The 26,082-nt window shown below is 51.7% G+C and overlaps 4 protein-coding genes across 8 annotated transcripts in view; 1 reads left to right on the top strand and 3 right to left on the bottom strand.

The window, feature by feature from the left end:
- The window catches only part of POM121 (POM121 transmembrane nucleoporin), a 28,231-nt gene extending 24,760 nt beyond the window's left edge, over positions 1 to 3,471 (top strand). For 2 of the 3 annotated variants that reach the window (XM_050928906.1, XM_050928905.1), the window contains 2 exons: positions 495 to 623; positions 1,097 to 3,471. In XM_050928906.1, the coding sequence (XP_050784863.1) occupies positions 495 to 623; positions 1,097 to 1,191 (224 nt within the window). In that variant the 3' untranslated portion in view covers positions 1,192 to 3,471. The remainder of the gene's footprint in view (positions 1 to 494; positions 624 to 1,096) is intronic. The other variant, XM_050928907.1, reaches the window with a different exon arrangement.
- Positions 1 to 26,082, bottom strand: part of LOC127037332 (uncharacterized) — a 472,273-nt gene that overhangs the window by 206,520 nt on the left and 239,671 nt on the right. The window lies entirely within an intron of this gene.
- On the bottom strand, positions 12,273 to 18,294 carry NSUN5 (NOP2/Sun RNA methyltransferase 5). Its single transcript, XM_050928943.1, has 10 exons — positions 18,129 to 18,294; positions 17,582 to 17,704; positions 17,322 to 17,493; positions 16,780 to 16,888; positions 16,192 to 16,330; positions 15,334 to 15,449; positions 14,186 to 14,364; positions 13,751 to 13,955; positions 13,217 to 13,375; positions 12,273 to 12,616 (listed from the first exon to the last, which is right to left on the bottom strand). The coding sequence occupies exons 1-10, from the start codon at positions 18,219 to 18,221 to the stop codon at positions 12,499 to 12,501; spliced, it is 1,413 nt and encodes a 470-aa protein (XP_050784900.1). The 5' UTR covers positions 18,222 to 18,294; the 3' UTR covers positions 12,273 to 12,498.
- The window catches only part of TRIM50 (tripartite motif containing 50), a 75,745-nt gene continuing 66,559 nt past the window's right edge, over positions 16,897 to 26,082 (bottom strand). Inside the window, exon 8 of the transcript XR_007770339.1 lies at positions 16,897 to 17,321. The gene's annotated coding sequence lies outside the window, so the exon portion shown is untranslated. The remainder of the gene's footprint in view (positions 17,322 to 26,082) is intronic.

The raw sequence follows: 26,082 nt of genomic DNA, 5'->3' as shown, positions 1-26,082 counted from the left end.
CTGGGGAAGGAGTGGGCTGGGGTCACTCTTCTAATAGCCCCAGCCAATAGAGTGAGCTCCCCCCAGACTCTGCGAATCCCAGTCTGTTCTGTCCCATGGGTCTGCTGAAGGGAGGCTTTAGGATGTAGGAAGGGAGTTCATGGGAGATGCAGGAGCCAGTTTTCCCAGGAACGCAAGTGTTTCAGGGAGAGTGGGGAGGTGGTCGCCTTGGGAAAGGGGGAAATGGAAACCCTTTGGGGCTTGGGGGAGTGCACATCACCTCTGCCTGTCGGGAGGCTGGGTGGGGATGTTCCAGCCCTTCCTATAGGACCTGTGCAGTTTGTTCTCATCGTCTCCTTCCTCCCCTGGCTGAGCTGTACCCCTCTTTCCCCACCACCCTCGCGCTAGAGCAGAAACTTCCCCAAAGTGCACAGGCTCTGATCCTGCTGTGGCCTTGACACAGACTCCCCGTCCTGCTCCTCTAGCCAAGGCTGACAGTGGTGTGTTGTTTTCAGGAACTCCCACTCCCTCCTTTGGGCAGAGCACACCTGCTCCAGGAGCAGGGCCTGTCGGGAGCAACAGCCTTTCCTTTGGGACCCCCAGCACTCCTGGGTCGGGCTTTGGAGGAGCCAGGCCTCCATTTGGTGAGAGACTTTCCTCATGGCTTCCTTTTCCCCCAGGTCTGCAACATGGGGGGTGGTTGGGGTGTCAGTAGCAGCCCTGCCCCTAAAGCAGAGCCTGCTGTGGGGTGCACTGACTTCAGACAGGCTCCCAGAGGTAAGTGTCTGTGGGCTGGCTGGAAATGTCTCTGACAGCCAGTCCTGGAAGACAACCTTTGCCTGCCTGCCTGCTCCCTGGGATGGTGGGGAAGGTTGGGTATGGGGGAGGAGCGCATCCCCCTCAGAAACAGAACCTCGGTTCTCTGTTTGGGGTGTGGAGGGGTGAGCTAGACTGGAGGAGAGTTCATTGCTTCACCTTAGCAAGGTGAGAGTGCGCGCTCACCTTCGCAGGCCCCTGGGAAGTTAATGCTGCCATGGGCTTCTTGTCTAGCAGTGTCCGCATCAGACAGACCAGGGTAAAGGCTGGCAGTGGCTCATGCAATCTCGCTTGCCTCTAGGACCATCAACCCCTGCGTTTTCCATCGGGGCAGGATCCAAGACTGGGCCCCGTCAGCGGCTGCAGGCACGAAGGCAGCACCCCCGCAAAAAATAACCTCTTGGGTCTTCTGTTGGATCTTAGTTCTGGCCCAGCTGTGAAGAGCCCCAGCCCAGCCACCCGAGCCGAGGGTATCTGAGCTCTAAGTAGCCCTTCTGACAAGGAGCCGGGGCCCTTGGGTCAGGCGCTCGGTTCTGAAATCGGCTGGAGACGCTTCTGGGTGGCGGCGACTCCGACGCAGGACAGGACAAACCAAACCCTTCGTACTTGAACAGTTCCACAGCCGAGACTGGATAAACTCTGTACATATCAGCAGCGTTCCTTTCCTCCCTTATTTCTCCAGGGCTCACAATGTGTCATTTCTCCATGGCTTCATCTAGCAGCTCCTGTGCTCTTCTGACCATACTGACACTTCAGCCTTGCCCATCCACCGTGTACCGAGTGTGTGGCGTCGGAGCTGGTGGGGGACGAGGGGAGGTGCCCATGGTGCAGGCTGATATGCACGTTCCCTGTCTGTGCCTGAACGGAAACTCGCATTCTGCTCCTTCCCATGCTGTGGCCCTGCGTTCCCCTGTGTAGCTTTGCTGTAAGTGAGGCTCTTCCCTCCAGGCAGATGCGTTCCCAGTCTGCCTCGTGGCTGCTGGTTCTGGAAGGGGCGTATTTTCACTGGCTCCAGAGGCCTTTCCCTGCACGGTGATCTCATGCCCTGGTAAATGCACCTCTCGCCCCTCCTCCTAAGGGACTCCAGCCTCTGGTTTGAACTGGCAGGTGCTGGCTTGCCAGACATCTGGCCTGGGCAAATCTAGTGGGTGGGACTGGCCCGAGTCCCTGTGTGTTGGGGAGTAACTCTTGGTGCTCCAGACAGCTCCTGCATCTGCGCCTAATGACCCACTGTGAGCAATCTGCCTCTCAGTGGTCCCACACAGACCCTGCAACTCAGCATCTTGCCTTTGCTGCGGGAACCCAGGCCACTGCAGGGGTAGCCAACCTCTGCATCCAGGAGAGCAGGAGGGTGGTGCCTTTGGTGCACGAGCCATGTTCTGCCAGGCCCAGGCCCAGGCCCAGGCATGAGCAGAACCCCTGCCCAGAGGAGGTGGGATGCTGCCACTTACTGCCCTCTCCCATCGTGATGCTTCTGTAGTCTTCCCTGCTCCTGTCTAAGCACTGTCTGTTGTGCTCTTCGTATGTCTGTTCGCTCATTGAATCGAGCTTGGAGGAAGAATTGAACCGTGTGAGTGGCGGCATGTTGGTAATGCCGGATTTGCTGTGTAAAGATTTTGCGGGGAGGCTGTCTCCTAGTGGAGGATGCACCCTGCCTCATTGGGTGTTGAGAGTAGCATCGTTGTGTGGCTACTAGTGCTGAGTGAACTCTATCTTAAATGTGATGACTGAAAGGATGGCAGCCTGGGCCGTGGGCGGGTCGCAGGGGCTGGAAGGGTTCCCTAGGTCCCAGGCTGGCAGCTCTTCTCTCCTGTGTCTGCCCACGAGCTTGGTACCCAGCCATGGGTCTGTCGCACACGTCCCCTCAGTGCCAGGCTTCCCTAGGGCTGCCCGAAGCCACTAAAGGGAAAGAATCCTCAACTGACACGCTTAGGACTCTGCTTCTTGCCCCTTTTAAAACTTGCAAACTCCTCCTCCCTTAGCCTGGCTCCAGGGGCTGGGTGTGCTCATTTCCAGCCAGCGGGGGGCGCTCATGGGGCTGCCCCTGTACCTTGGCGCTCAGAGGGGAGAGGGCCAGGGCTCCTATTCCCTCTACTGCCCGCAGCCTCTGGGGAGCTCTCACTGGGAGGAGGAGGCCTTGTGTGCCTCGGGGAGAGTGGCCAACACCCCAAAGGCCTAGGCCCCTTTGACCCCCCCATGTTCCAAGAGTGACTCTGGCTGCCAGATCTTTTTACTACTCAGAGGTGTGAGTGTGTGTCTGCCGAATCCTAAATTAACAGATATTTAAACATTTTTTAAGAAAATAAAAATTTATTTTTATATTTAAGCTAAATTGCCTTTGAATTCCTTCAAGCTTGGTTCACTGAGGTGGTCAAAAGTTCAAAGCTGTCGACTAGGATTTAGCTGTGCAGTTACCTCTGGGGAGGAGGAAGTGGTCCCTTGTGGGCCTGGAACCCACCCCTGCCAGCCGGGGCAGGCTGGGCTAGCAGCTGGGAAGTGAGCTAGCCCGTGGGGCAGGAAGGGCTGGCCTGCTCTGTTCGAGGGGGTGCATTCTCTTCCTGCTGGCAGGAGCTGCCGGGCTTCTCCTCCCTGACAGTCAATGTTACATGAAATGTACTTAATTCTTTTATAATGTGATGTATGTGGATGTGACTAAACTTTTTTATTTTTCCTTGAGACTGAGACTTGGGAGCTCTTTGCACGTCAGAGAGAGTTGGGGGGTGGGGGGGTTATTTTTTTCTACCAGGAACAATGAGCCTCTCCTGACTGGGGAGGTGGGACATGGGCGGAAAGTCTCTGGGCTCTAGCAGCTGGGAGGTGGCTTCCTTTAGGGTGAGGGTGTCCTGCACTCACCCCTGCCCCTTTGGAGGGCTGTAGCTGCCTGGGGTTGGGCTGGTTTTCCCCAGCCTTTCCTTAGGATACCAAAGCAGCCATGGCGGAGCTCTGCCCAGCCATGGAAATAGCACCGGCCCAGCCTTGCTGGAGTCTCATTTCAGTCTGACTCTTTGCACAGGTTTGGAAAATCAGGTGTGAAGGGGCTCATACCTTAAAACTGATCCCAAATCCCCGCCCCCAGCAGAGCCGTCCTAGAGCACACGTCTGGGCCCATGTACTGTTAAGCGCTGGTGTCAGGCCTGTGCTTTCCCAGCCTGCTGCTTGTGGGGGAGGAGGGCATTGTTCAGAGGCTCTGGAGCTTCCCAAATCCCCTGGGAATTGGGGCAGGTTGGCTCTGACGCTGTGACTAATCCGTGGCTGTTGGTTCGTGCCAACTTGTAAGCGAGTGTCTTTGCTCCCTGGCTTAGATCCGAGAATTGCTTCTCCTCTCCAGAAGAAAGGGGAGTAGTTCAGTGTCAACCAGTAAGCAAAGCGCAGGTAGGTGTTGGTAGCTGCTATGCACTCTGCTGGCAGTCCTGCTCCCACACTCCTGCATTCCTTGGAGACAGGCCAGGAGAGAACTGCTCGTCTCAGCTGACTTTCCACCACCACAAACCCATTCTGCCCAGCCTCCCATCTAATTATTATTATTATTATTATTAGGGCTGGTGGAGGAGCAGAACAGAACAAGGATGGGTTGATGGTGTGTGTTTATGGAACAAATTAGCAGCAGCTCAAAAGAAGTGCTTGCAGTGGTTTCTGCCCTGAAGCAAACCATGTTCGTAATCAGCCTTCAGGGCATGGCAGTTTACTTTGAAGCCTCTTTATCTACCTTCATTCGTGGCCGTGCTAGGCTAGAGGTGACGTACGAGGCAGAGGCCACGTATCATGCTGCATTGATGTGTAACTTACTGCAATTCTAATTTCCTGCAGCAGAATATAAGGAGGAGGCCTCCTGCTCCTCAGACACAGCCGGGCTCCTGCAGGCTAATTAAACTCCGTTGGGAGTATATTGCATCTGAGGCCCTTGTTCATACCAATGCAGTGCAAGGCCTTTCCGTGCTGCTCTGCAGGTTGTCTTGGTCATTCACATCGGAGGCAGGTTGCTGGGGCTGGTGGAGGAGCTGAACAGAACAAGGGTGGGTTGATGGTGTGCGTTTATGGAACAAATTAGCAGCTCAAAAGAGCCCCTTGCAGTGGTTTCTGCCCTGAAACAAACCATGTTCATAGTCAGCCGTCAGGGTGTGGCGGTTTCCTTTGAAGCCTGTTTCAGGCTAGTCCAGTAAAAGAACCAGGGTAGGACAAAGTAATAGGGTCCCGGTACCACCACGGACCGATGGGCTGGTTCAGACGCTTCCGGGAGTGTTACCTTGGGCTGAGCTTGTCTTTAACTAGTGCTGGTGCTCTAAACTGCCAAGCAACTCAGCAGCAGTAACAAGTCACTTTGCTGCATCTTGGTTGGCTTTGTGTTTGTAAATGGCCCTTTCCTTGTTCTCTAACCAAGTTCCACCAGCCTGAGTTTTCTCAGCTCTCCCACCATTCTCTGCTGTGATGGCAAACACCAAAGCTGCCTAGTGACCAGGCCGCTGCTCTAAGGGACCTCATCAGCGTATTGCACAGAGACCTTCTGCTGTCCGGCTTCCTCTTTAGCTGGGTGAGAACTGTGTGTGTTGCAAACCTGAATGGGCTGCAGTACATGAATGTTGGGGGGAGGGCGGGGTTTTTATTACAAATGAAAACTTAGATCATTCCTGGTGCAGCTGGTGGGGATTTTTAGTGTGAATGTGCAATTTTTTCCTTGCTTATGTCATTGATTTAAAATAAAAACAAAATTGTCCTCGATTCTGGCACCAATTGCTTTGTGTCGCAGGCAGCCCCAGCTCTGCCCTGGCTGGCCATGCCTGAGATGGAAAGGGCAGGATCAGGCAGTGACACCCACTCAGCAGTGTTCTAGAGCAGCATTTCTGAAATGTGGCCACCAGGGGGTGCCGGCAGAGGGCTCCAGCCCCCCTCTCCTGGTTCAGCCAGGGGCTCTGGTGATGGGCTTAACACCCCCCTCCCCTTTAGCTGCAGGGTTGTGGGGGCAAGCTTAATCCCCCCTTCAGCCTCGGGGCTCTGGCAGTGGGATCCATGATTCAGGTCCGGGCTTCAGCCCCGCACCCCAGATCCAGCTGTGGAGCTTTGGGCTCCAGCAGGGCTGGCCTTACTGGCCACTGTAGTCGAGGCAAGGAGAGGGGTGAGGCTGAGTGCAAGGCTGACAGGGAGCTTGGCAATGGAGGGGGGAAGCAGTGGGGACCCAGGTGAGGATGGAGAGGCAGTGAGGGAGCAGGAAGAGACATTGGGGGCCAGTGCTGACGGGGGGGAGGGGGGAACCAAGGGCACCAAGGGCACCAAAATACACTATTATTGAGTCTGCAAAAAGCCTATGTACATCAATGACAATGATTTGGACATGTGCGTATTTATTTGTCCCTTAGTTGGGAAGTAAGTGTCTGTAGGGGTTGTGGGGCTGTGCTAAAGCTGAAGGTCCCTTGGTTCCAGTTAGAATTGATCCATGCTGCCTCATAGACTTTAAAGTCAGAAGGGACCATTATGATCAAATAGTCTGACCTCCTGCACAATGCAGGCCCCAGAATCTCACTTCTATAACAAACCCCTAACCTATGGCTGAGTTACTGAAGTCCTCAACTTGTGGTTTGAAGACCTCAAGCTGCAGAGAATCCACCAGCAAGTGACCCATGCCCCATGCTGCAGAGGAAGGCGAAAAACCTCCAGGGCCTCTGCCAATCTGTCCTGGAGGAAAATTCCTTCCTGACCCCAAATATGGCGATCAGCTAAACCCTGAGCATGTGGGCAAGACTCACCAGCCAGCACCCAGGAAAGAATTCTCTGTAGTAACTCAGATCCCATCCCATCACAGACCACTGGGCATACTTACCTGCTGATAATCAAAGATCAGTTGCCACATTAATTGCCAAAATTAGGCTATCCCATCATACTATCCCCTCCATACACTTACTAAGCTTAGTTTTGAAGTCAGATACGTCTTTTGCCCCCACTACTCCCCTTGGAAGGCTGTTCCAGAACTTCATTCCTCTGATGGTTAGAAACCTTCATCTAATTTCAAGTCTAAACTTCCTAGTGTCCAGTTTATACCCATTTGTTCTTGTGTCCACATTGGTACTGAGCTTAAATAATCCCTCTGATATATTTATAAAGAGCCATTATATCCCCCCTCAGCCTCTTTTGGTTAGGCTAAACAAGCCAAGCTCAAAGTCTTTCATAGGACAGGTTTTCCATTCCTCAGATCATCCTAGTAACCTGGCTCTGAACCTGTTCCAGTTTGAATTCATCCTTCTTAAACATGGGAGACCAGAACTGCACACAATATTCCAGATGAGGGCTCACCAGTGCCTTGTATAACGGTACTAACACCTCCTTATCTTTGCTGGAAATACCTCGCCTGATGCATCTTAAAATTGCATTAATGGCCATATCACATTGTCGGCTCATAGTCATCCTGTGATCAACCAATACTCCGAGGTCCTTCTCCTCCTCTGTTACTTCCAACTGATGTGTCCCCAATTTATAACTAAAATTCTTGTTATTAATCCCCAAATGCATGACCTTGCACTTTTCACTATTAAATTTCATCCTATTACTATTACTCCAGTTTACAAGGTCATCCAGATCTTCCTGTAGGATATCCCGGTCCTTCTCTGTGTTGGCAATACCTCCTAGCTTTGTGTCATCCGCAAACTTTATTAGCACATTCCCACTTTTTGTGCCAAGGTCAGTAATAAAAAGGTTAAATAAGATTGGTCCCAAAACCGATCCCTGAGGAATTCCACTAGTAACCTCCTTCCAGCCTGACAGTTCACCCTTCAGTACGACCCGTTGTAGTCTCCCCTTTAACCAGTTCTTTATCCACCTTTCAGTTTTCATATTGATCCCCATCTTTTCCAATTTAACTAATAATTCCTCATGTGGAACCGTGTTAAATGCCTTACTGAAATCGAGGTAAATTAGATCCACTGCGTTTCCTTTGTCTAAAAAATGTTACCGTCTCAAAGAAGGAGATCAGATTGGTTTGGCATGATCTACCTTTTGTAAAACCATGTTGTATTTTGTCCCAATTACCATTGACCTCAATGTCCTTAACTACTTTCTCCTTCAAAATTTTTTCCAAGACCTTAGATACTACAGATGTCAAACTAACAGGCCTATAGTTACCCAGATCACTTTTTCCCCCTTTCTTTAAAATAGGAACTATGTTAGCAATTCTCCAGTTGTACAGTACAACCCCAGTTCACTGATTCATTAAAAATTCTTGCTAATGGGGTTGCAATTTCATGTGCCAGTTCCTTTAATATTCTTGGATGAAGATTATCTGGGCCCTCCGATTTTGTCCCATTAAGCTGTTCGAGTTTGGCTTCTACCTCAGATGTGGTAATATCTACCTCCATATCCTCATTCCCATTTGTCATCCTGCCATTATCCCTAAGCTCCTCATTAGCCTCATTAAAGATTGAGGCAAAGTATTTGTTTAGATATTGGCCCATGCCTAGGTTATCCTTAACCTCCACTCCATCCTCAGTGTTTAGCGGTCCCACTTCTTTTTTCTTTGTTTTCTTCTTATTTATATGGCTAGAGAACCTTTTGCTATTGGTTTTAATTCCCTTTGCAAGGTCCAACTCTACGTGGCTTTTAGCCTTTCTCACTTTATCCCTACATGTTATGACCCCAATAAAGTAGCTTTCCTTGCTAATCCCTCCCATCTTCCACTCCTTGTAGGCTTTCTGCTTTTTCTTAATCACCTCTCTGAGATGCTTGCTCATCCAGCTTGGCCTACAACTCCTGCCTATGATTTCCCCCCCTTTCTTGGGATGCAGCTTCTGAGAGTTTCTGCAGCTTTGCCTGGAGGAGGCAGTGAAAGCACCTCGCTGAGAGCAAGTTCTATAAATAGACACAAGTACTGTGAGGGTCCAAGTTTCTGAAGCAAAACCTTTGCCACGTGCCTGCTGCCCCTAACATGCTCCTAGGGCCGTGCACATTAATACGGGCCCTGAGCTTAGCTGCACCTGACAGAATGAGCCTATAGCAACAGGAATTCAAAATGTTCGTAGTACATCATACTAGCACTAGCCACTACCTCAGAAAGCAAGCAGAACTCCTTTGCAAAACAGTGGAAGGACCTTGCCAGCAGATCTAGACTCCAGAGCCAGCTCAGTCCTAGACTAGGGAAGAGCTTGGGACACAGTAATTGCCAGATGTGCAGACCTCAGGATCCTCAAAGCCAGCAGCCAGTACAGTACCAGACACTTCACAGTGAAGTGCAAGTAGGATAATCTGTCCTCCATAGGCGGTTCCCTCCTCATCCATCAGGCAGGTCTCTCTGTTAATGCATTAACTAGAATAAGAACAGCCACACTGGATCAGACCCAAGGTCCATCTAGCCCAATATCCTGTTTGCTGACAGCAGCCAGTGCCAGGTGCCCTAGGGAATGAACAGAACAGGGAACCATCAAGTGATCCATCCCCTGTCACCCGTTCCCAGCTTCTGGCAAACAGAGGCTAGGGACACCAACCCTGCCCATCTTGGCTAGTAGCCATTGACGGACCTGTCCTCCATGAACTTATCTAGTTCTTTTTTGAACCCTGTTATAGTTTTTGCCAGAGGATGTTGTGAAGGCCAAGAGTTCCACAAGTTGACTGTGCATTGTGTGGAGAAATACTTATAGATTCATAGATTCTAGGGTCAGAAGGGACCAATGTGATCATCTAGTCCGACCCCCTGCACAAAGCAGGCCACAGAACCCTACTCATCCACTTCTATAACAAACCCCTAACCTATGCCTGAGTTATTGAAGCCTTCAAATTGTGGTTTGAAGACCTCAAGCTGCAGAGAAATACTTCCTTTTGTTTGTTTTAAACCTGCAGCCTATTCATTTCATTTGATGATTCCTTGCCCTTGGTATGAAAAGGGGTAAATAACGCTTCCTTAATTACTTTTTCCACACTGTCATGATTTTATAGACCTCTATCCTATCCCGCTTAGCCATCTCTTTTCCAAGCTGAAAACTCCAAGGCTTATTAATCTCTCCTCATAAAAAAGCCAGCCCCTAACCCTAATAATTGTTGTTGCCTTTTCCAATTCCAGTATATCTTTTTTGAGATCGGGCAACCATATCTGCACGCAGTATTCAAGATGTGGGCGTCCCACTGATTTATATAGAGGAAATAAGAGATTTTCTGTCTCATCATCTATCCCTTTGCTAATGATTTTCTACACTGTTTGCATTTTTGACTGCTGCTGCACCTTGTGCAGATCTTCCCAGAGAACTACCCACAATGACTCCCAAATCTCTTTCTTGAAGGTTAGGGTAATTTAGACACTGTCATTTTATATGTACAGTTGGGATTGTTTTCCAAGGTGCATTACTTTCATTTAGCAACATTGAATTTCATCTGCCATTTTGTTGCCCAGTTTTGAGAGATCCCTTTGTAGCTCTTCACAGGCTGCCTGGGACTTAACTGTCTTGAGTAGTTTTGTATCAGCTGCAAATTTTGCCACCTCACTTTTTACCCCTTTTTCCAGATCATTTATGAATATGTTGAATAGGACTGGGCTCAGTACAGACCCCTGCGGCACACCACTATTTACCTCCCTCCACTCTGAGAACTGACCATTTATTCCTACCCTTTATTTCCTCTTTTAACCAGTTACCGATCCATGAGAGACCTTCCCTCTCCTCCTGTGACAGCTCTCTGAAAATCTCAGTCACTTTATTCATGGGATCCCCCTGGGCCCCATGCTTGTTGACCCCCTCAAAGAAGTCTAGTAGATTGGTGAGGCAGAGTTTACTAAAATCATATTGACTCTTCCCCAACAAATTATGTTCAACTATGTGTCTGACAACTCTGTTCTTTACTATAATTTCAACCAGTTTGCCTGGTGCTGAAGTCAGGCTCACCAGGACCCCTTACTCTGGAGCCCTTTGTAAAAATTGGCATCATGTTAGCTATGCTCCAGCCCTTGGGTACAGAAGCTGATTTAAATGACACGTTACAAACCACAGTTAGTAGGTCTGCAATTTCACATTTGAGCTCCTTCAGAACTCCTGGGTGAATCCCATCTGGTCTGGGTGACCTATGAGAAATTAAATAGTAACTTTATTCCAAAACCTCTTCTAATGACGCCTCAAGCTGGAACAGTTCCTCAGATTTGTCACCTAAAAAGAACAGCTCAGGTGTGGGAATTTCTCTCACATCCTCAGCCATGAAGACTGATGCAAAAAATTCATGTAGCTTCTCTGCTGTGGCCTTATCAACCTTGAGTGCTCCTTTAGCAGCTCAACTGTCGAGTAGCCACAGTGGTTGATTAGCAGGCTTCCCTACTTCTGCTTCGGTAACCACAGCCTGTAGTTATTACGTGAGGCAGCATTTCAAGTATAACTTGAGACATGTTGAAAATCAGGCTCCTCTAAGGCATCAAGTGAAAAACCAGGGCTTGACGTTTTGTCCTTCTGGGTGGTACCCTGGTTTCCAGAGTTCTGCACAGTCCTTTAACTTGACTGGCCAGATGGCTACAGGCAAAGAATACAAATTCCTCCCTGAGCTCATTTTAGCCAGGTGAGCAAGCTCTTGTCTCATGGAACAAGCACACAAATAGCTGACTGTGCGGCTCAGAGGTGGAGAGCCTAGAAACTTCTGCACTGGAGCCACGGCAGTGCTTGTGAGGGAGTGAATTGCATTGTTCAGGCTAAAACACACCCACCTCCGCACCACAGCAGAGTTTCTCTTACTGGGTTCCAGTGGGCCAGGGCTTAGGCAGTAGCCCAGGAGTCTTCTCCATTTCCATCAATGTAACCTGCGTGTGTCTCTCTGAGCACTGCCCTGCTGTAGTGAGGGAGGGCTGCGTTGTGCTCACATGTAGTGAAGCTGTGGGTGGCTGCAGGAGGTAGCCCAGTGCACAGCACTGACAGAATTTGACACAGGCATGGTCCAGGGAAGCATTAAGGGTGGTCAGCTGGCAGTTGAAACTCTTCCTCCCAAGGCTGTCTGCTAAGGACAGGCAGCAGTGCTCAGGGCTTGCAGAGAAAGGGGTGGTGTTTCTTATAAGTCTCTCACAGCAACTACAGAGCTGCCCCCTATGAGTTCAGCTTCTCTAGACACAGCTGTAATTCCTCACCTCAACCTGCTGCAGTGCTGCTTCCCAGGCACTGGCACTGTCTCTTTTCTCCCCCTCCAATGCTGCCAAGCTCTCACCTACAGGCTTTGCTGGCCTCCAGCCACAAAAAAGACCAGTAAGAGTCAGGCAAAGCTGATGCTCAACCCCTCACAGGAACGGATGTCAAGGTGGCCAGAAAGCAGTTCCTGACAGAGAAAGGAAGGCCCAAACGACGTGGCCTAACCCAGGCCTGTCTACTGGCCCAGACGAGCAGATGGATTGCTCTGGGAGTCCCCAGTTTGTACGCTACGCTCATGAACGAGCCAATTGGAGAGAGCAGGTAGGAGTCTGAGGCCACGCTCAGGTGGAGTCCCCAGGGCCCGCACTGCAGCACAGGCTGGGGCTCAGAGAAACTCACTCAAGACAAAACCTAGAAGAGGTTGGAAAGCTTTACTTCCACACTGACCCAGGCTGGGTGCACTGCCGGACCAGAGCCCACCCAGCAGCTGGGCTGGCAGCGGGTTAAATGTCTCCTTTCTACAGCACCATGTGGAGGGAAAGCTTGCCAGCAGCACAGGCCCAATGCACCAAGGGCCTCCAGCCTCAGGGCTCCGAGCTCTGGCAATGGGATAGGCCACCACAGCTCCTGTCAAGAGTCCTTATTTCACACACTGGCTCTTCTTCCGCCTCTTCTTGCGAGCAGCGTGAGGGCCCCTTCCCTCTCCATTCTGGGATCTCTCTGCTCCACTGTCCACCTCAGCCTCGGCTGGAAGGGAGCTGGAAGCAACAGCCAGAAGAGAGCCCAAAGCAGCATGAGTTACTGACAGGACAAAGTCACCTTCCCAACCCAGCAGTGCCCCAGCTGCTCCTCCAGCAGACTGGCCAACCCTCCACTAGACTTCATTCCCCAGCCTCGCTTCTATCGACACCGACAACTCCACTCGTCTGGCACCCGACTCCTCCTGCCTGGCCCTGCTCTTGGAGTCAGCACAATCTGAGCCAGGCTCTTGCTGCTGTGCCCATCTCCCCCCAACCCCACCCCAAGCTACTTTCTCTCCATCACCTCCAATCTATGTCCTTCCCTAAGGCCCTACAGCTCATGCCTCCTGCGCTGCCCCTCCCCACAGCTAGGAGGTAACCTCGCTTCAGGGTCAACGAGCTCCTTCAAACCCACTTCTTCTGGGAATCCTGCCCCCTGTGATTCCCCCCAGCCCAGGCACTGCAGGACAAGGGCCTTGTCTGACAGCCTGCACAACGGAAAGGACTCGGCGAGATGCAGCATGCCTAGGGCATGGTGCTGCCAGCCCCCCCGCCCCTACATCAAATGGAGGATTTCTAACCAGGGCAAGCCCCAGCCCCTTGCTGCAGAGCTCTCACCTGGAGGAGTCCTGGCTGTTGCATTCCTGCTGTCTCTCCAGCACAGCAACAAAGAAGCCGTTTGTCAGCGTTGCTGCGGGGCAGGCTCGGAGGCAGCACTCTGCACCTGGGAAGGTGGCGAGGCCTCGCTGGGGCCAGGAAGGCAGTAGGTTTACCAACCTGTGAACAGGGGCAAGATCACAACGAAGCTCAGTGACTCAGCCAGCCATGGCCTGCTCCGCTGCAGGGCACCAACCCAGAGGCCTAAGCACCCAGCTGGCCAGCTGCCTGTGACAGGGAGGGGGGGAAAACCTGCCTCTTCTCACTGTGCTCTGCCACAGGAACCACTGGCCAGAGTCCCTGGGCCTCAGAGCTGCCCCAAACGATGCCTTCAATCCCCATCCCCCCAGCAACCAGGAAATGCAGTGAGCAGATACTAACAGTGCTGCCTGGCTCATCCCACACCCGGTGGACAGTTCCACTTCCATCACGCCACGGGCACCCCCACCCCCTGACTGGTTATTGCAGACCCAGCTTCAGCCCAAGTGTCCGTACCTGAACGCTGTGCCATACTCCTGGAGCACATCCCACACCACGTCCTCGTTCTCCTCCTGCTGCACCGAGCACGTGGAGTAAGCCAGGCGCTGGAGGGCAGGGAAGCGCAGAGCATGGGTCAGGGCCTTGCGCTGGAACCTAGCCAGCGCCCGCAGCCGCTCCGAGCTGGGGGCACCCTCCTCAGCTGGCAGCCGGTTCACCATTCCTGGAGGGAAGGAACTATCAGAGAGGCATGGACAAGCTGGGCTCCAATTCAGGCACCTGTATCACCCAGCTGCTGGGCTCCCCCCTGCTCCAGGTTCTGCATCCGAAGGCCTATTCTCCACCAACCCCACTAACTTCAGTGGGGCCTTTAGAGAGACTCACAGACAGGTAAGCCCAGGTGTGTATAATCATCCCCCTGTTTGTACTGCACAGGCCTGGCCTGCCCCTCACCTGAGCCACTGCACGATGGGTCCAGGAGGATGTAGGTCACATGGCTGTACTTTGGGTCACTCGGGTCAACTGTCAGGAAGTCTTGATTGGCCAGTTCACAGCAGCTAGCCCCAGCCCGCACCAGCATGGTGCTCATGGTGGCCAAGCGGTTGGGGTCCAGATCAAAGGCGAAGATCTGCCTGAATGTAACGTCCCAAAGAGGAATCCAGAAATTGTTACCCAGCAGACCGGGCCCTGCCTTCACTGCCTGGCCCACCACCCTGACACGCAGAAAACCTATGACAACCGAAAGCAGTTTTGGCCAAGTGCATCCCGAAGTTGGTTAACCCACTTCCACCCCTGGAGTACAGCACGTCCTTCTCACCACTGGTGGAGGAGCCGGAGCACAGCCAGCAGCATGCTGGGGGACGAGGGAGTTCATCTCCCTCGGCAGTGGGTGGGTACAGGTCACTTGCCAGGAACACCTGGGTATATCTTAATAGTTTCCCTGCCATTGCAGGGGCCTCGGGCACTGCTGCATCTCGGTCCCTCCTATCCTCTCCCCGTGACAGAACAGTCAAGTCTCATTCTGGCTGTTGCATTGGTGTGCAGGTGCTGGTGGCCTGTGACGTACAGGAAGCCAGAGTAGATGATCTGATGGTCCCTTCTGGCCTATGACTCTACATTAATGGCTGCTAATCTGAGGCTTTGGTTGCCCAAGCTCACTCGCCAGCTGGTGCTCTGTCACCAGTCCCTGCAGACACTGCCCAGTCCTGGACGGATTTCAGACAAGGCCAGAGCTAATAGGACAAGCTGACATCAACTTCCAGTTCCCACAAGCGAGAGGCAAAATGCCCGCTCCCCATGTGGTTGCCCCTTTCCCGTGTGTAGTCCTGCTTTTAACCTCATGGTGGATGCAGTTCCTACTTGTGTTCCCTGCCAGAGAAATCAGGCTGAGCTGCAGAATCAACACTGAGGTTGTCGCAGGACCCAGAGGGCTCTGAGCAGAACTGAGGCCACAGACAGCACGTGTCCCTCCCTCCCAAGGCTCCTTTCCTCATCGGAACAGCTGCTAGGCCAGAGCTTCAGTGCCCTGCACTGGGAAAACTGCTTATCACACCAGCAGGCAGCCCTCACCCACCTAGCTCCGTCCTGCAGCTCACACTCACCCCTTGTTCTTCAGGATGGCGGCAACGTGGCTGGTCTTGTTCCCGGGGGCAGCGCAGGCATCAATTACATGGGACCCTGAGGGGGGACTCAGAAGGAAGGCAGGAAGGCAGCTGGCCTGGAAGACACACCACGGGTCACAGCGCTGCACCTGCAGTACCTACCTCCCCAATTCAGACACTTACCTTCAGCTCTTCAGACCACTCCCCTAAATCACTGCACAGCCACATAATCCACCCCTGGCTGGGGAATCAAAACTTCCATAAAAATACCACTTTTTGTCACCCTCATGGCTATGGAGATAGCCTTCCAACCCAGAGTAACCAGTGCAGTGCCAGCTGCCTCAGACTGACACAAATTGCTCCCATGTGTCTTGACAGCATGTTGACATTTAACTAGCATCATTAGGTTTCAGAGTTGATAAGCTTAACTATTTCATTGTTCTTTAGCAGAAACACCCAGCTGGAGTCCTTATCCCACAACCCCAAACTGCCTCCTGCATCTCCCAGTTTGCCCCAGGCAATTTCTACAGTGCAGTTAAGAGCCGTCAGTACAAAAATCTGCAACATGCTGACAACTATGGGAACCGCATGATCTTTCAGGGTCGTATCTAGGCCATTCTGCCCCATTAAAGGTCACCACTTCTTAGATCTACCTTAAGTTGTTGCACTAGAAAGCCACAGAATTTAGCTCTAGTTTGCTACAAAGTATGTGGGGGTTGTGGCCTAAAACCAACATTCATCTTTCCTGTATAGCCTTGGGACACCCATCCCCACATCTCACTCCATTCCACAGCAGAACCACTCCCTGGCACTTCCCCCCGAGCCTGAGTCTTCCATCCCCACCCCAGCGCCCCACACCTTGTCTTGCAGTATGATATGCCCTGCGACGTACAGCCGGTTCTCATGGAAGTCTGTCTGCGGCGGGAAGACAAGCAGCTCTGGCAGGTGGGGATCCAGGAGGAATTGCTTCCCCGAGAGGGAGCTCAGCTCCTCCATTCTACCCAGAGACAGCAGGGGGTGGGGAGGGAGAAGACAGGTTTAGTGGAACATACATCCTGGTTCCCCCAAGCTCAAAAGTCCTTCAGAGGCGATCTACAGATTTCCCCCTTTCTCATGAGCCAACTAAAGCCCATACTCCAACCCTATCTCAAGGCCAGCTGAGTAGAATCCAGGGCAGAGAGCATCACTCTAGAAGCTCCAACCCATCCACTGCCAATATTGAAGGTTGTGTCCCTATCCCTCTCGTTCTCTTCCACACACAAGGCTCTGCTACTCCCCTTCACAAAGAGGCTAACTTATGGCTTCCTGCGGTGCCAAACCTCGATTGTCTGGAAGGTCACTACAGTCGGTGCAAGGCCTCCCCCATCTCCCATCTGGGCCTATCAGCTTTGCAGGTCAGTGAAGACCAGAGCACAGGGTCCAGGGACAGGCCAGGAATGGCTTTACCTGGCTGCCCTGCCCAGGTAGGAGTAGCCCTGGCGTTTGAAGTAGTCGACCACATCATCCTTGCAAGTTTTCAGGGTATTCACTCGGACGTATCGTGGCACTTGAGGGGCTGGGGAAGCAAAAACAAACAGGTAAGACACAAACAATCCCTTTTCCCAAATCACCTGAGATACAAGAATACTCCAGTTGGTTCCAAGCATCAGACAGAGATGGAAGAGAGATCAGGTCAGGCCTAGCGCACTCTGCAGGTCCATTTACTAAGTCACAGGTTAACCAGAAGCCCAGCACAAACGGACCCAATCCCCAAAGAATGAACCTGGAAATCGCTGCCCCATACGTGACCTTTATCCCTAGTGAAATGATGGCACATGTACAGAGAATAGCCTTGAAAAAGCCAAGAACTACAGCACACCCTCCCACTGCAGAAGCAGTCACAACCCAGCATCCAGGCAGAGGTGGACATAGGAATCCTGCAGGGTCTCACCCCATAATGGGATTCCCAATCTAGAAGCCCACCTGCTGGGGAGAGCCCCCACACTCACCTTGGATCACCCCCTCTGTGGGTGCCAGCAGATCCTCATTGCAGCTCACCTTCCTGTGCACCTTGAGACGGGCCAGCTCCGCCTGCAGCCGGGCCCGGTGCTTCAGCACCAGCACCTTCCAGCGGCCCCCGCACTTCAGACCCTTGCCAAAGAGCAGGTCATACACCAGCACCTGCAGCAAGACACAGTGGGTCAGGCCCGCCCTGTGCCACCAGCCCAGAGCATCCCCCCGAGACAGCCTGGGCAGGGCCAGGCCTTACCTTGGCCAGGTATGGGGGCAGCTTCTTCTCAGCCTTCAGCAGGGCAGCCCCGTCCATGATGGAGTCCAGCACAGGTGAGTAGCGCAGGGTCTCTGACACCAGGGCATAGAGCTGCTTCACGTTCTGTGGGGGACAAGCCTAGTGAGTGTCCCTGGCTGTGCCCCCCAATATCCCCAACCTCTGCCCAGCTCAGCCCCTAGCTCTGTGAGCCTGGGGGCCAAGCCCTGCTGCCAATATCCCCAACACCTGCCCCCAGCCCTGTGAGCCAGGGGCCCAGCCCCCAAACCTGGCTCTGCCCCCAATATCCCCAACACCTGCCCCCAGCCCTGTGAGCCAGGGGCCCAGCCCCCAAACCTGGCTCTGCCCCCAATGTCCCCAACACCTGCCCCCACCCCTGGGAGCCGGGGGCCAAGCCCCCAAACCTGGCTCTGCCCCCAATATCCCCAACACCTGCCCCGAGCCCTGTGAGCTGGGGGCCCGGCCCGCAGTCACCCCCACACCCCGGGGCGGAACGGGGCGGCGCAGGGGCTGGGCCCAGCCCCGCTACCTGGAAGCGGCTCTTGTACACCAGGGTCTTGAGGGCGCCGTCCCGGCGCTGCAGCCCGGCCAGGACAGAGGCGGCCGCGTTGTACAGCGCCATGGCCCGGCCCGACCCCGTACCCGGCAGCGCGGTCCACGCGCCACAGCCAGCGGGACCGACTTCCGGCCCGGCCCCGCCCCTCCGCGAGGCCCCGCCCCGCCCCTCTCCTGTTCCTCCGCCCTCGCGAACCGTGCGACAGGGGCGTGATGGGCGAGGACATGCGCGCGAGCCCCGTGCATTGTGGGTAACCGCGGGCACCGCGCGCCGGGCCCGGGTCCGGTGCATTGTGGGTAACCGCGGGCACCGCGCGCTGGGTCCTGGTCCGGTGCATTGTGGGTAACCGCGGGTACCGCGCGCTGGGTCCTGGTACGGTGCATTGTGGGTAACCGCGGGTACCGCGCGCTGGGTCCTGGTACGGTGCATTGTGGGTAACAGCGGGTACCGCGCGCTGGGTCCTGGTACGGTGCATTGTGGGTAACAGCGGGTACCGCGCGCTGGGTCCTGGTCCGGTGCATTGTGGGTAACAGCAGGCACCGCGCGCTGGGCCCTGGTCCGGTGCATTGTGGGTAACAGCAGGCACCGCGCGCTGGGGCCTGGTCCGGTGCATTGTGAGTGATAGCGGGCACCGCGCGCTGGGTCCTGGTCCGGTGCATTGTGGGTAACAGCAGGCACCGCGCGCTGGGTCCTGGTCCGGTGCATTGTGAGTAACAGCAGGCACCGCGCGCTGGGCCCTGGTCCGGTGCATTGTGAGTGATAGCGGGCACCGCGCGCTGGGCCCTGGTCCGGTGCATTGTGGGTAACCGCGGGCACCGCGCGCTGGGTCCTGGTCCGGTGCATTGTGGGTGACAGCGGGCACCGCGCGCTGGGTCCTGGTCCGGTGCATTGTGGGTAACAGCAGGCACCGCGCGCTGGGTCCTGGTCCGGTGCATTGTGAGTGACAGCAGGCACCGCGCGCTGGGCCCTGGTCCGGTGCATTGTGGGTGACAGCGGGCACTGCGCGCTGGGCCCTGGTCCGGTGCATTGTGGGTAACCGCGGGCACCGCGCGCTGGGCCCTGGTCCGGTGCATTGTGGGTGACAGCGGGCACTGCGCGCTGGGGCCTGGTCCGGTGCATTGTGAGTGACAGCGGGCACCGCGCACTGGGCCCTGGTCCGGTGCATTGTGGGTAACAGCAGGCACCACGCGCTGGGGCCTGGTCTGGTGCATTGTGGGTAACCGCGGGCACCGCGTGCTGGGCCCGGGTCCGGTGCATTGTGGGTAACCGCGGGCACCGCGCGCTGGGTCCTGGTCCAGTGCATTGTGGGTAACAGCGGTCACCGCGCGCTGGGGCCTGGTCTGGTGCATTGTGGGTAACAGCAGGCACCGCGCGCTGGGGCCTGTTCCGGTGCATTGTGGGTAACCGCGGGCACCGCGCACTGGGCCCTGGTCCGGTGCATTGTGGGTGACAGCAGGCACCGCGCGCTGGGGCCTGGTCTGGTGCATTGTGGGTGACAGCAGGCACCCCGCGCTGGGGCCTGGTCCGGTTCATTGTGGGTAACAGCGGGCACCTGGTCCCCTTAACCCCTAAGGCCTTGTGTGGAGTGGGCCCCACATCACAGCTCCACGCAGAGGCCCTGGAGCTGGGGCTGTTCGCTGACCCGCCGGCTTTAGAAACCTGAATCTGGTTGGTTCTGGTGGACACAGACTGCGAGGGTTGGGTGAGGGGGTTGCTGTAGCCAGTTGTGCCAGGGAAACTTCCTGTTCGTAAAGTTCAGTCCCTCCTTGGAAGGATCTAATGTCTGATCTACTGGGAAAGAGCATGTACTGACAGGTCCTTCCGGCGGAGTCCTCGCTGCATCAAAGGCTCCATCTTGTGTTGTCTGTTTTACTGTAAGTGGGTGGAGTAAACACCAGTTAAGTCATTTCCCCACAGGGATAATGTGCTAAGATAGGGTTCTGATTCGAGGACAAGCCAGACCTAACATCAGTATTGCATTCCTTTTCAGGCAACAAGGCAGGAACTTCTCTATGGTTCCTCTGATTCTGTTGAAGCCTTTTGAATACTGGTCAGTTTGGTCACAAGTTGCTGTCAGTAGCCATGGTCGGAGAGTGGCAGATTTGTAATTCAATATCAAGGGTATAATCTTAATATCCATTAAATCCTGCTTCCCAAACTACTGGATTTCCTGCCCCTGAGTTCAGGTGGGCGTCTCCACTCAGGTCTGAAGTTTCTCGGGTTGGCAGCCTGAGTCCATATTGCTGGGACTCTTGATTAGGAGCATAAAGATGAGATCTAAAAGATCTTATTGAAAAGTTGGAGTCTTTGATCTGTCCAGTTTACTTTATGGATTGAATGAGTTTCCCCATCTGAGCAGCTCTGAGGTGGGTGGACCTAACAATTCTAAGGAAGGGTAGAAGGGAGTACAGCAGAATAGAGACAATGGATTTCAGGAAGGCGGATTTTGGTAAGCTCAGAGAGCTGATAGGCAAGGTCCCATGGGAATTAAGACTGAGGGGAAAAACAACTGAGGAAAGTTGGCAGTTTTTCAAAGGGACGCTATTAAGGGCCCAAAAGCAAGTTATTCCGATGGTTAGGAAAGATAGAAAATGTGGCAAAAGACCACCTTGGCTTACCCTTGAGATCTTGCGTGACCTACAAAATAAAAAGGCGTCATATAAGAAATGGAAACTAGTTCAGATCACGAAGGATGAATATAGGCAAATAACACAGGAATGCAGAGGCAAGATTAGAAAAGCAAAGGCACAAAATGAACTCAAACTAGCTATGGGAATAAAGGGAAACAAGAAGACTTTTTATCAATACATTAGAAGCAAGAGGAAGACTAAGGACAGGGTAGGCCCACTGCTCAATGAGGAGGGGGTAACAGTAATGGGAAACTTGGAAATGGCAGAGATGCTTAATGACTTCTTTGTTTCGGTCTTCACTGAGAAGTCTGAAGGAATGTCTAGTATAGTGAATGCTTACGGGAAGAGGGTAGGTTTAGAAGAGAAAATAAGGAAAGAGCAAGTAAAAAATCACTTAGAAAAGTTAGATGCCTGCAAGTCACCAGGGCCTGATGAAATGCATCCTAGAATACTCAAGGAGTTAATGGAAGAGGTATCTGAGCCTCTAGCTATTATCTTTGGGAAATCATGGGAGACGGGGGAGATTCCAGAAGACTGGAAGGGGGCAAATATAGTGCCCATCTATAAAAAGGGAAATAAAAACAACCCAGGAAACTACAGACCAGTTAGTTTAACTTCTGTGCCAGGGAAGATAATGGAGCAGGTAATCAAAGAAATCATCTGTAAACACTTGGAAGGTGGTAAGGTGATAGGGAATAGCCAGCACGGATTTGTAAAGAACAAATCATGTCAAACTAATCTGATAGCGTTCTTTGATAGGATAACGAGCCTTGTGGATAAGGGAGAAGCAGTGGATGTGATATACCTAGACTTTAGTAAGGCATTTGATACAGTCTCGCATGATATTCTTATAGATAAGCTAGGAAAGTACAATTTAGATGGGGCTACTCTAAGGTGGGTGCATAACTGGCTGGATAACCGTACTCAGAGTAGTTGTTAATGGCTCCCAATCCTGCTGGAAAGGTATAACAAGTGGGGTTCCGCAGGGTTCTGTTTTGGGACCGGTTCTGTTCAATATCTTCATCAACGATTTAGATGTTGGCATAGAAAGTACGCTTATTAAGTTTGCGGACGATACCAAACTGGGAGGGATTGCAACTGCTTTGGAGGACAGGGTCAAAATTCAAAATGATCTGGACAAGTTGGAGAAATGGTCTGAGGTAAACAGGATGAAGTTCAATAAAGATAAATGCAAAGTGCTCCACTTAGGAAGGAACAATCAGTTTCACACATACAGAATGGGAAGAGACTGTCTAGGAAGGAGTATGGCAGAAAGAGATCTAGAGGTCATAGTGGACCACAAGCTTAATATGAGTCAACAGTGTGATACTGTTGCAAAAAAAGATAACGTGATTCTGGGATGCATTAACAGGTGTGTTGTAAACAAGACATGAGAAGTCATTCTTCCGCTTTACTCTGCGCTGGTTAGGCCTCAACTGGAGTATTGTGTCCAGTTCTGGGCACCGCATTTCAAGAAAGATGTGGAGAAATTGGAGAGGGTCCAGAGAAGAGCAACAAGAATGATTAAAGGTCTTGAGTACATGACCTATGAAGGAAGGCTGAAGGAATTGGGTTTGTTTAGTTTGGAAAAGAGAAGACTGAGAGGGGACATGATAGCAGTTTTCAGGTATCTAAAAGGGTGTCATCAGGAGGAGGGAGAAAACTTGTTCACCTTAGCCTCCAATGATAGAACAAGAAGCAATGGGCTTAAACTGCAGCAAGGGAGATTTAGGTTGGACACTAGGAAAAAGTTCCTAACTGTCAGGGTAGTTAAACACTGGAATAGATTGCCTAGGGAAGTTGTGGAATCTCCATCTCTGGAGATATTTAAGAGTAGGTTAGATAAATGTCTATTAGGGATGGTCTAGACAGTATTTGGTCCTGCCATGAGGGCAGGGGACTGGACTCGATGACCTCTCGAGGTCCCTTCCAGTCCTAGAGTCTATAAGTCTATAAGATCTTACTTGATGTTAATTTAGAGCAGTATTTCTCTACAGGTGGGTCCAGTCCCCAGGAGGAGTCACAAAAGACAATCAGGAGGCATTGAAAACTGTGTTACAACCTAAAGCAAAGAAAATCTTCCTCTCCCTGCACATACTTACCCATCAAGATCAAGTATTCCTGGTCCACCACTCCATACTCATAAAAATCAACTCTATTGTCTTATAACTGCTATCACAGATATAATTTTACAGTAAATGTTGCCAGGGGAGAGAGAGTTGTAAAACACACTTTGTAGAAGGGGTCAGCCGCCTGAAGAGGGTGAGAAACACTGAGTGGAGTTGGACTTTCCTGCTTTTCCCCTGTAAAATGAAGCCTTCAGCCTCTTTACTGAGGTTTGGTCTACATTCAAAACTTGACCCAGCATAGCAATGTCAGTCGGGGTGTGGGAAAAGCCACACACTGGGACATACCCCCTGGTGCCAACAAACCCCCCCAGTGAGATGCAGCTATGGCAAGAGAAGAGTGCTTTGGTCAATGTAGCTAATGTCATTTGGGGAGGGGGTGTTCCTGCACCAGCTGCTGAGCTCCTGTCAGTTTATGCCACATCTAGGCTAGAGGGCTCTGCCGACATAACTGAGATGGCACAGGTGCGGTAGCTGGTGGTAAGAAACCCCCGAGGGGTGGGGGGAGGGTTCTTCATCCCTCTGCTCTTAACAAGACTGCACTGGGGTGGGGTCAGGCTGGGCAGCAGCATCCCTCCAGGTGTTGTGGTGACCCCACCAGTTGTTGCCATGGAGATCGCATCACAAAGCATCTCGGTGAAATCACACTGAGGGCAAGTTGGGTGGTGTGGCCATGGGCGGAGCCTCAGTATAAATAAGGGGAGCATCCCCAGCTCTGTGCCTGTTGGCTCGGTGGTGTGGAGGGAGCAGCAGGATCTTGGGTTTCTGGAGACCCAAGGGCTACAGAGGGAGCAGGGTTAGTGAATACAGCTCAGAGAGACCTTCTGTGGGTAAGAGCCTGAGCCAGGGGATTCTGGAAGGGGCTAAGTGAATTAGTGGCTATTTACTGACAAGGGCAGGGGTTTAGGACTGGGAGGTGCAGGTTTGGGAGACATTCCATGACAGAGCACACAGGCAGGCCGGTAGGTTGGACGATGGCCTTTTGGGTTTGAGCAGTAGAGCTGAGAAAGATCTGACCCAAATCCAGAGCCAACTCCTCAAATCTTTGGGTGTTTGAAATCTGAACCTGGATCCAGATTTCACAATTACCCTTCTTTTTATAATGGACTGAACCTGAGCCTCAGATCCAAACAGCCCCTGGACTTGGGGGGTGGGGATGGAAATCTGGATCCAGATTTGAATTCTGTGGCTTGAGTCCATCTCTATTAGGCAAGGGGCTTGGGTCCGGGAGAGGAGGTGGGGGATGCTGTATCCTTTTTTCCTTATATTTTTCTCTATCAGGATATCTTGTTCTGAACAAAACGCTCTTGCCCACTGAGCCTATGGATTTTCTCTTTTTTAAATGTTTTGACCCATAATAAGTATAATTATTAAATGATTTAAAACAGAACAATATGTAAATAAGCCCCAGGACAGACCCCTTGATACAAACTCACTTGGGATGGCAGGAGAATGATTCACTAAGGGCCCAACTGTGAAAACTTTACTCACCTTGGTGTGCACTCCCACAGCTGGATAGTCCTGCTGAAGTCGCTGGGCTTACTCGCGTGAGTAAATGGTCATCATTAGTGGATGGGTGCATTGCATGTTTGAATTTAACAATGATTTGTGATTGTCAAATAACAGGCAAATTGAATGACTTAATGAAAGATTAGTGCAGCACTATACAGACTGCAGAAGGAAGATATACTCTGCCCCCCCGGTAGATGGCAAAGCGAAGGTAGTTTGGGCCTTCCCTCTGTGCCTAGTGGAATACTGGCAGTGTTCATTCACAAATTAACTATCCAACCGACTTTCCTTTTCTAGGGTGTGAGATAAAAATACTTCTTGTTGGAGGGAAAAATACCTTCCTGTGATTAATTTTACCATGTGTTCTGTTTTTCTGATTACTCAAGGAATTTCTTTTGTGTTCCTCAGTTTACCTGATTGATGAGCAAAAAGGAATCTCTAACCAAGTCACTAATAATAGCTGTGACAACCGAGAGTTCTCAATGAGTTAAAAAACATCTTTCAGTGGGTCATTATCTCATCCATTACAGAATCTATCTGCAATAAGAATTACCTCTTCTCAATCACAGAACATAACTGGATCATAAGCATCGTTATCAGCTTGCCACTCTTGTTTATTCTAACATACTTCTGTAGACACCTTTCATTCGTTTTGAGGGGTCCCTTCCCTGGGTGTCTGGGCTTTATTAGTAAGGTCAGGGTAAAAGATTGCACATCTGTGACCAGGGTTCCAGTCGGGGCAAGCTGAGGTTACCCAATTAGGGTGAACTGCAAAGAATGGGGCAGATAATCCCCAAAGCTAGTGGATATTTTCAATACTTTGATTTGCCAAGCCAGCATAAACCAGCTTCTTTATTACCTCACTGGTTGCCCAGAAACTAGCAACACAGTCCCCTTAAAGTAACCCAGCCTCAGGCCTCCATCCAGGTACCCAAGTCAAATATGATGAAGATTTCGGAAAATCTTATTTCATCATGTAAAAGAAAAGGTTCTACCACTCCCAAAGGATGAGACACTTTTCCTCCTAGGTTAATGAATATTCCAGATCTTATCCAAATACACGCTACAGCCAGTTCTTGTTAACTAAACTAAAATTTATTGAAAAGAGAGTGTGGTTAAAAGATCAGTATACATACAGACATGAGTTCAGTTCTTGAGGTTCAGATACATAGCAGAGATGGTGAGTTATGTAGTTGCAAAGAGTTCTTTTAGAAATACTTCATAGGTTATAGTCCAATGTCCAATATCATTGCAGGGCATTCCACTTTAGGACTGGGATCTCAATCCTCATGGCTTAAGCTTCCCCTGTATGAAGCCTCAAGCAGATCTGAGATAAACAGGATCAATATTCAAGGACCTTTTATATAGTTTCAGGTCTTTTTTGACAAGCTGGAGTGCCTCGGGGAATAACAGGCCCTCATTTCCTGGGCATTGTTGTTAATTATTCACACAGATTAACACAAGGCCATTTATCCATCAGGCAGTCATATGTAAATACACAAAAACACAAATGTTATCTCGCCACGTCTTTAAAGCTTGGCTTTGGGCTAGTTAGCCTGCAAGTTGTTTAAACCTTTCTGGTCATAAGTTATATTTTGTATAAGATTTGTTGCAATCATACAACAATGGTAGCAATAATGATTTGCATGATTATATTTTAAT

This window comes from Gopherus flavomarginatus, chromosome 19, assembly GCF_025201925.1.
Source record: "Gopherus flavomarginatus isolate rGopFla2 chromosome 19, rGopFla2.mat.asm, whole genome shotgun sequence".
NCBI lineage: Eukaryota > Metazoa > Chordata > Testudines > Testudinidae > Gopherus > Gopherus flavomarginatus.
This window is presented reverse-complemented; position numbering and strand designations above follow the sequence as displayed.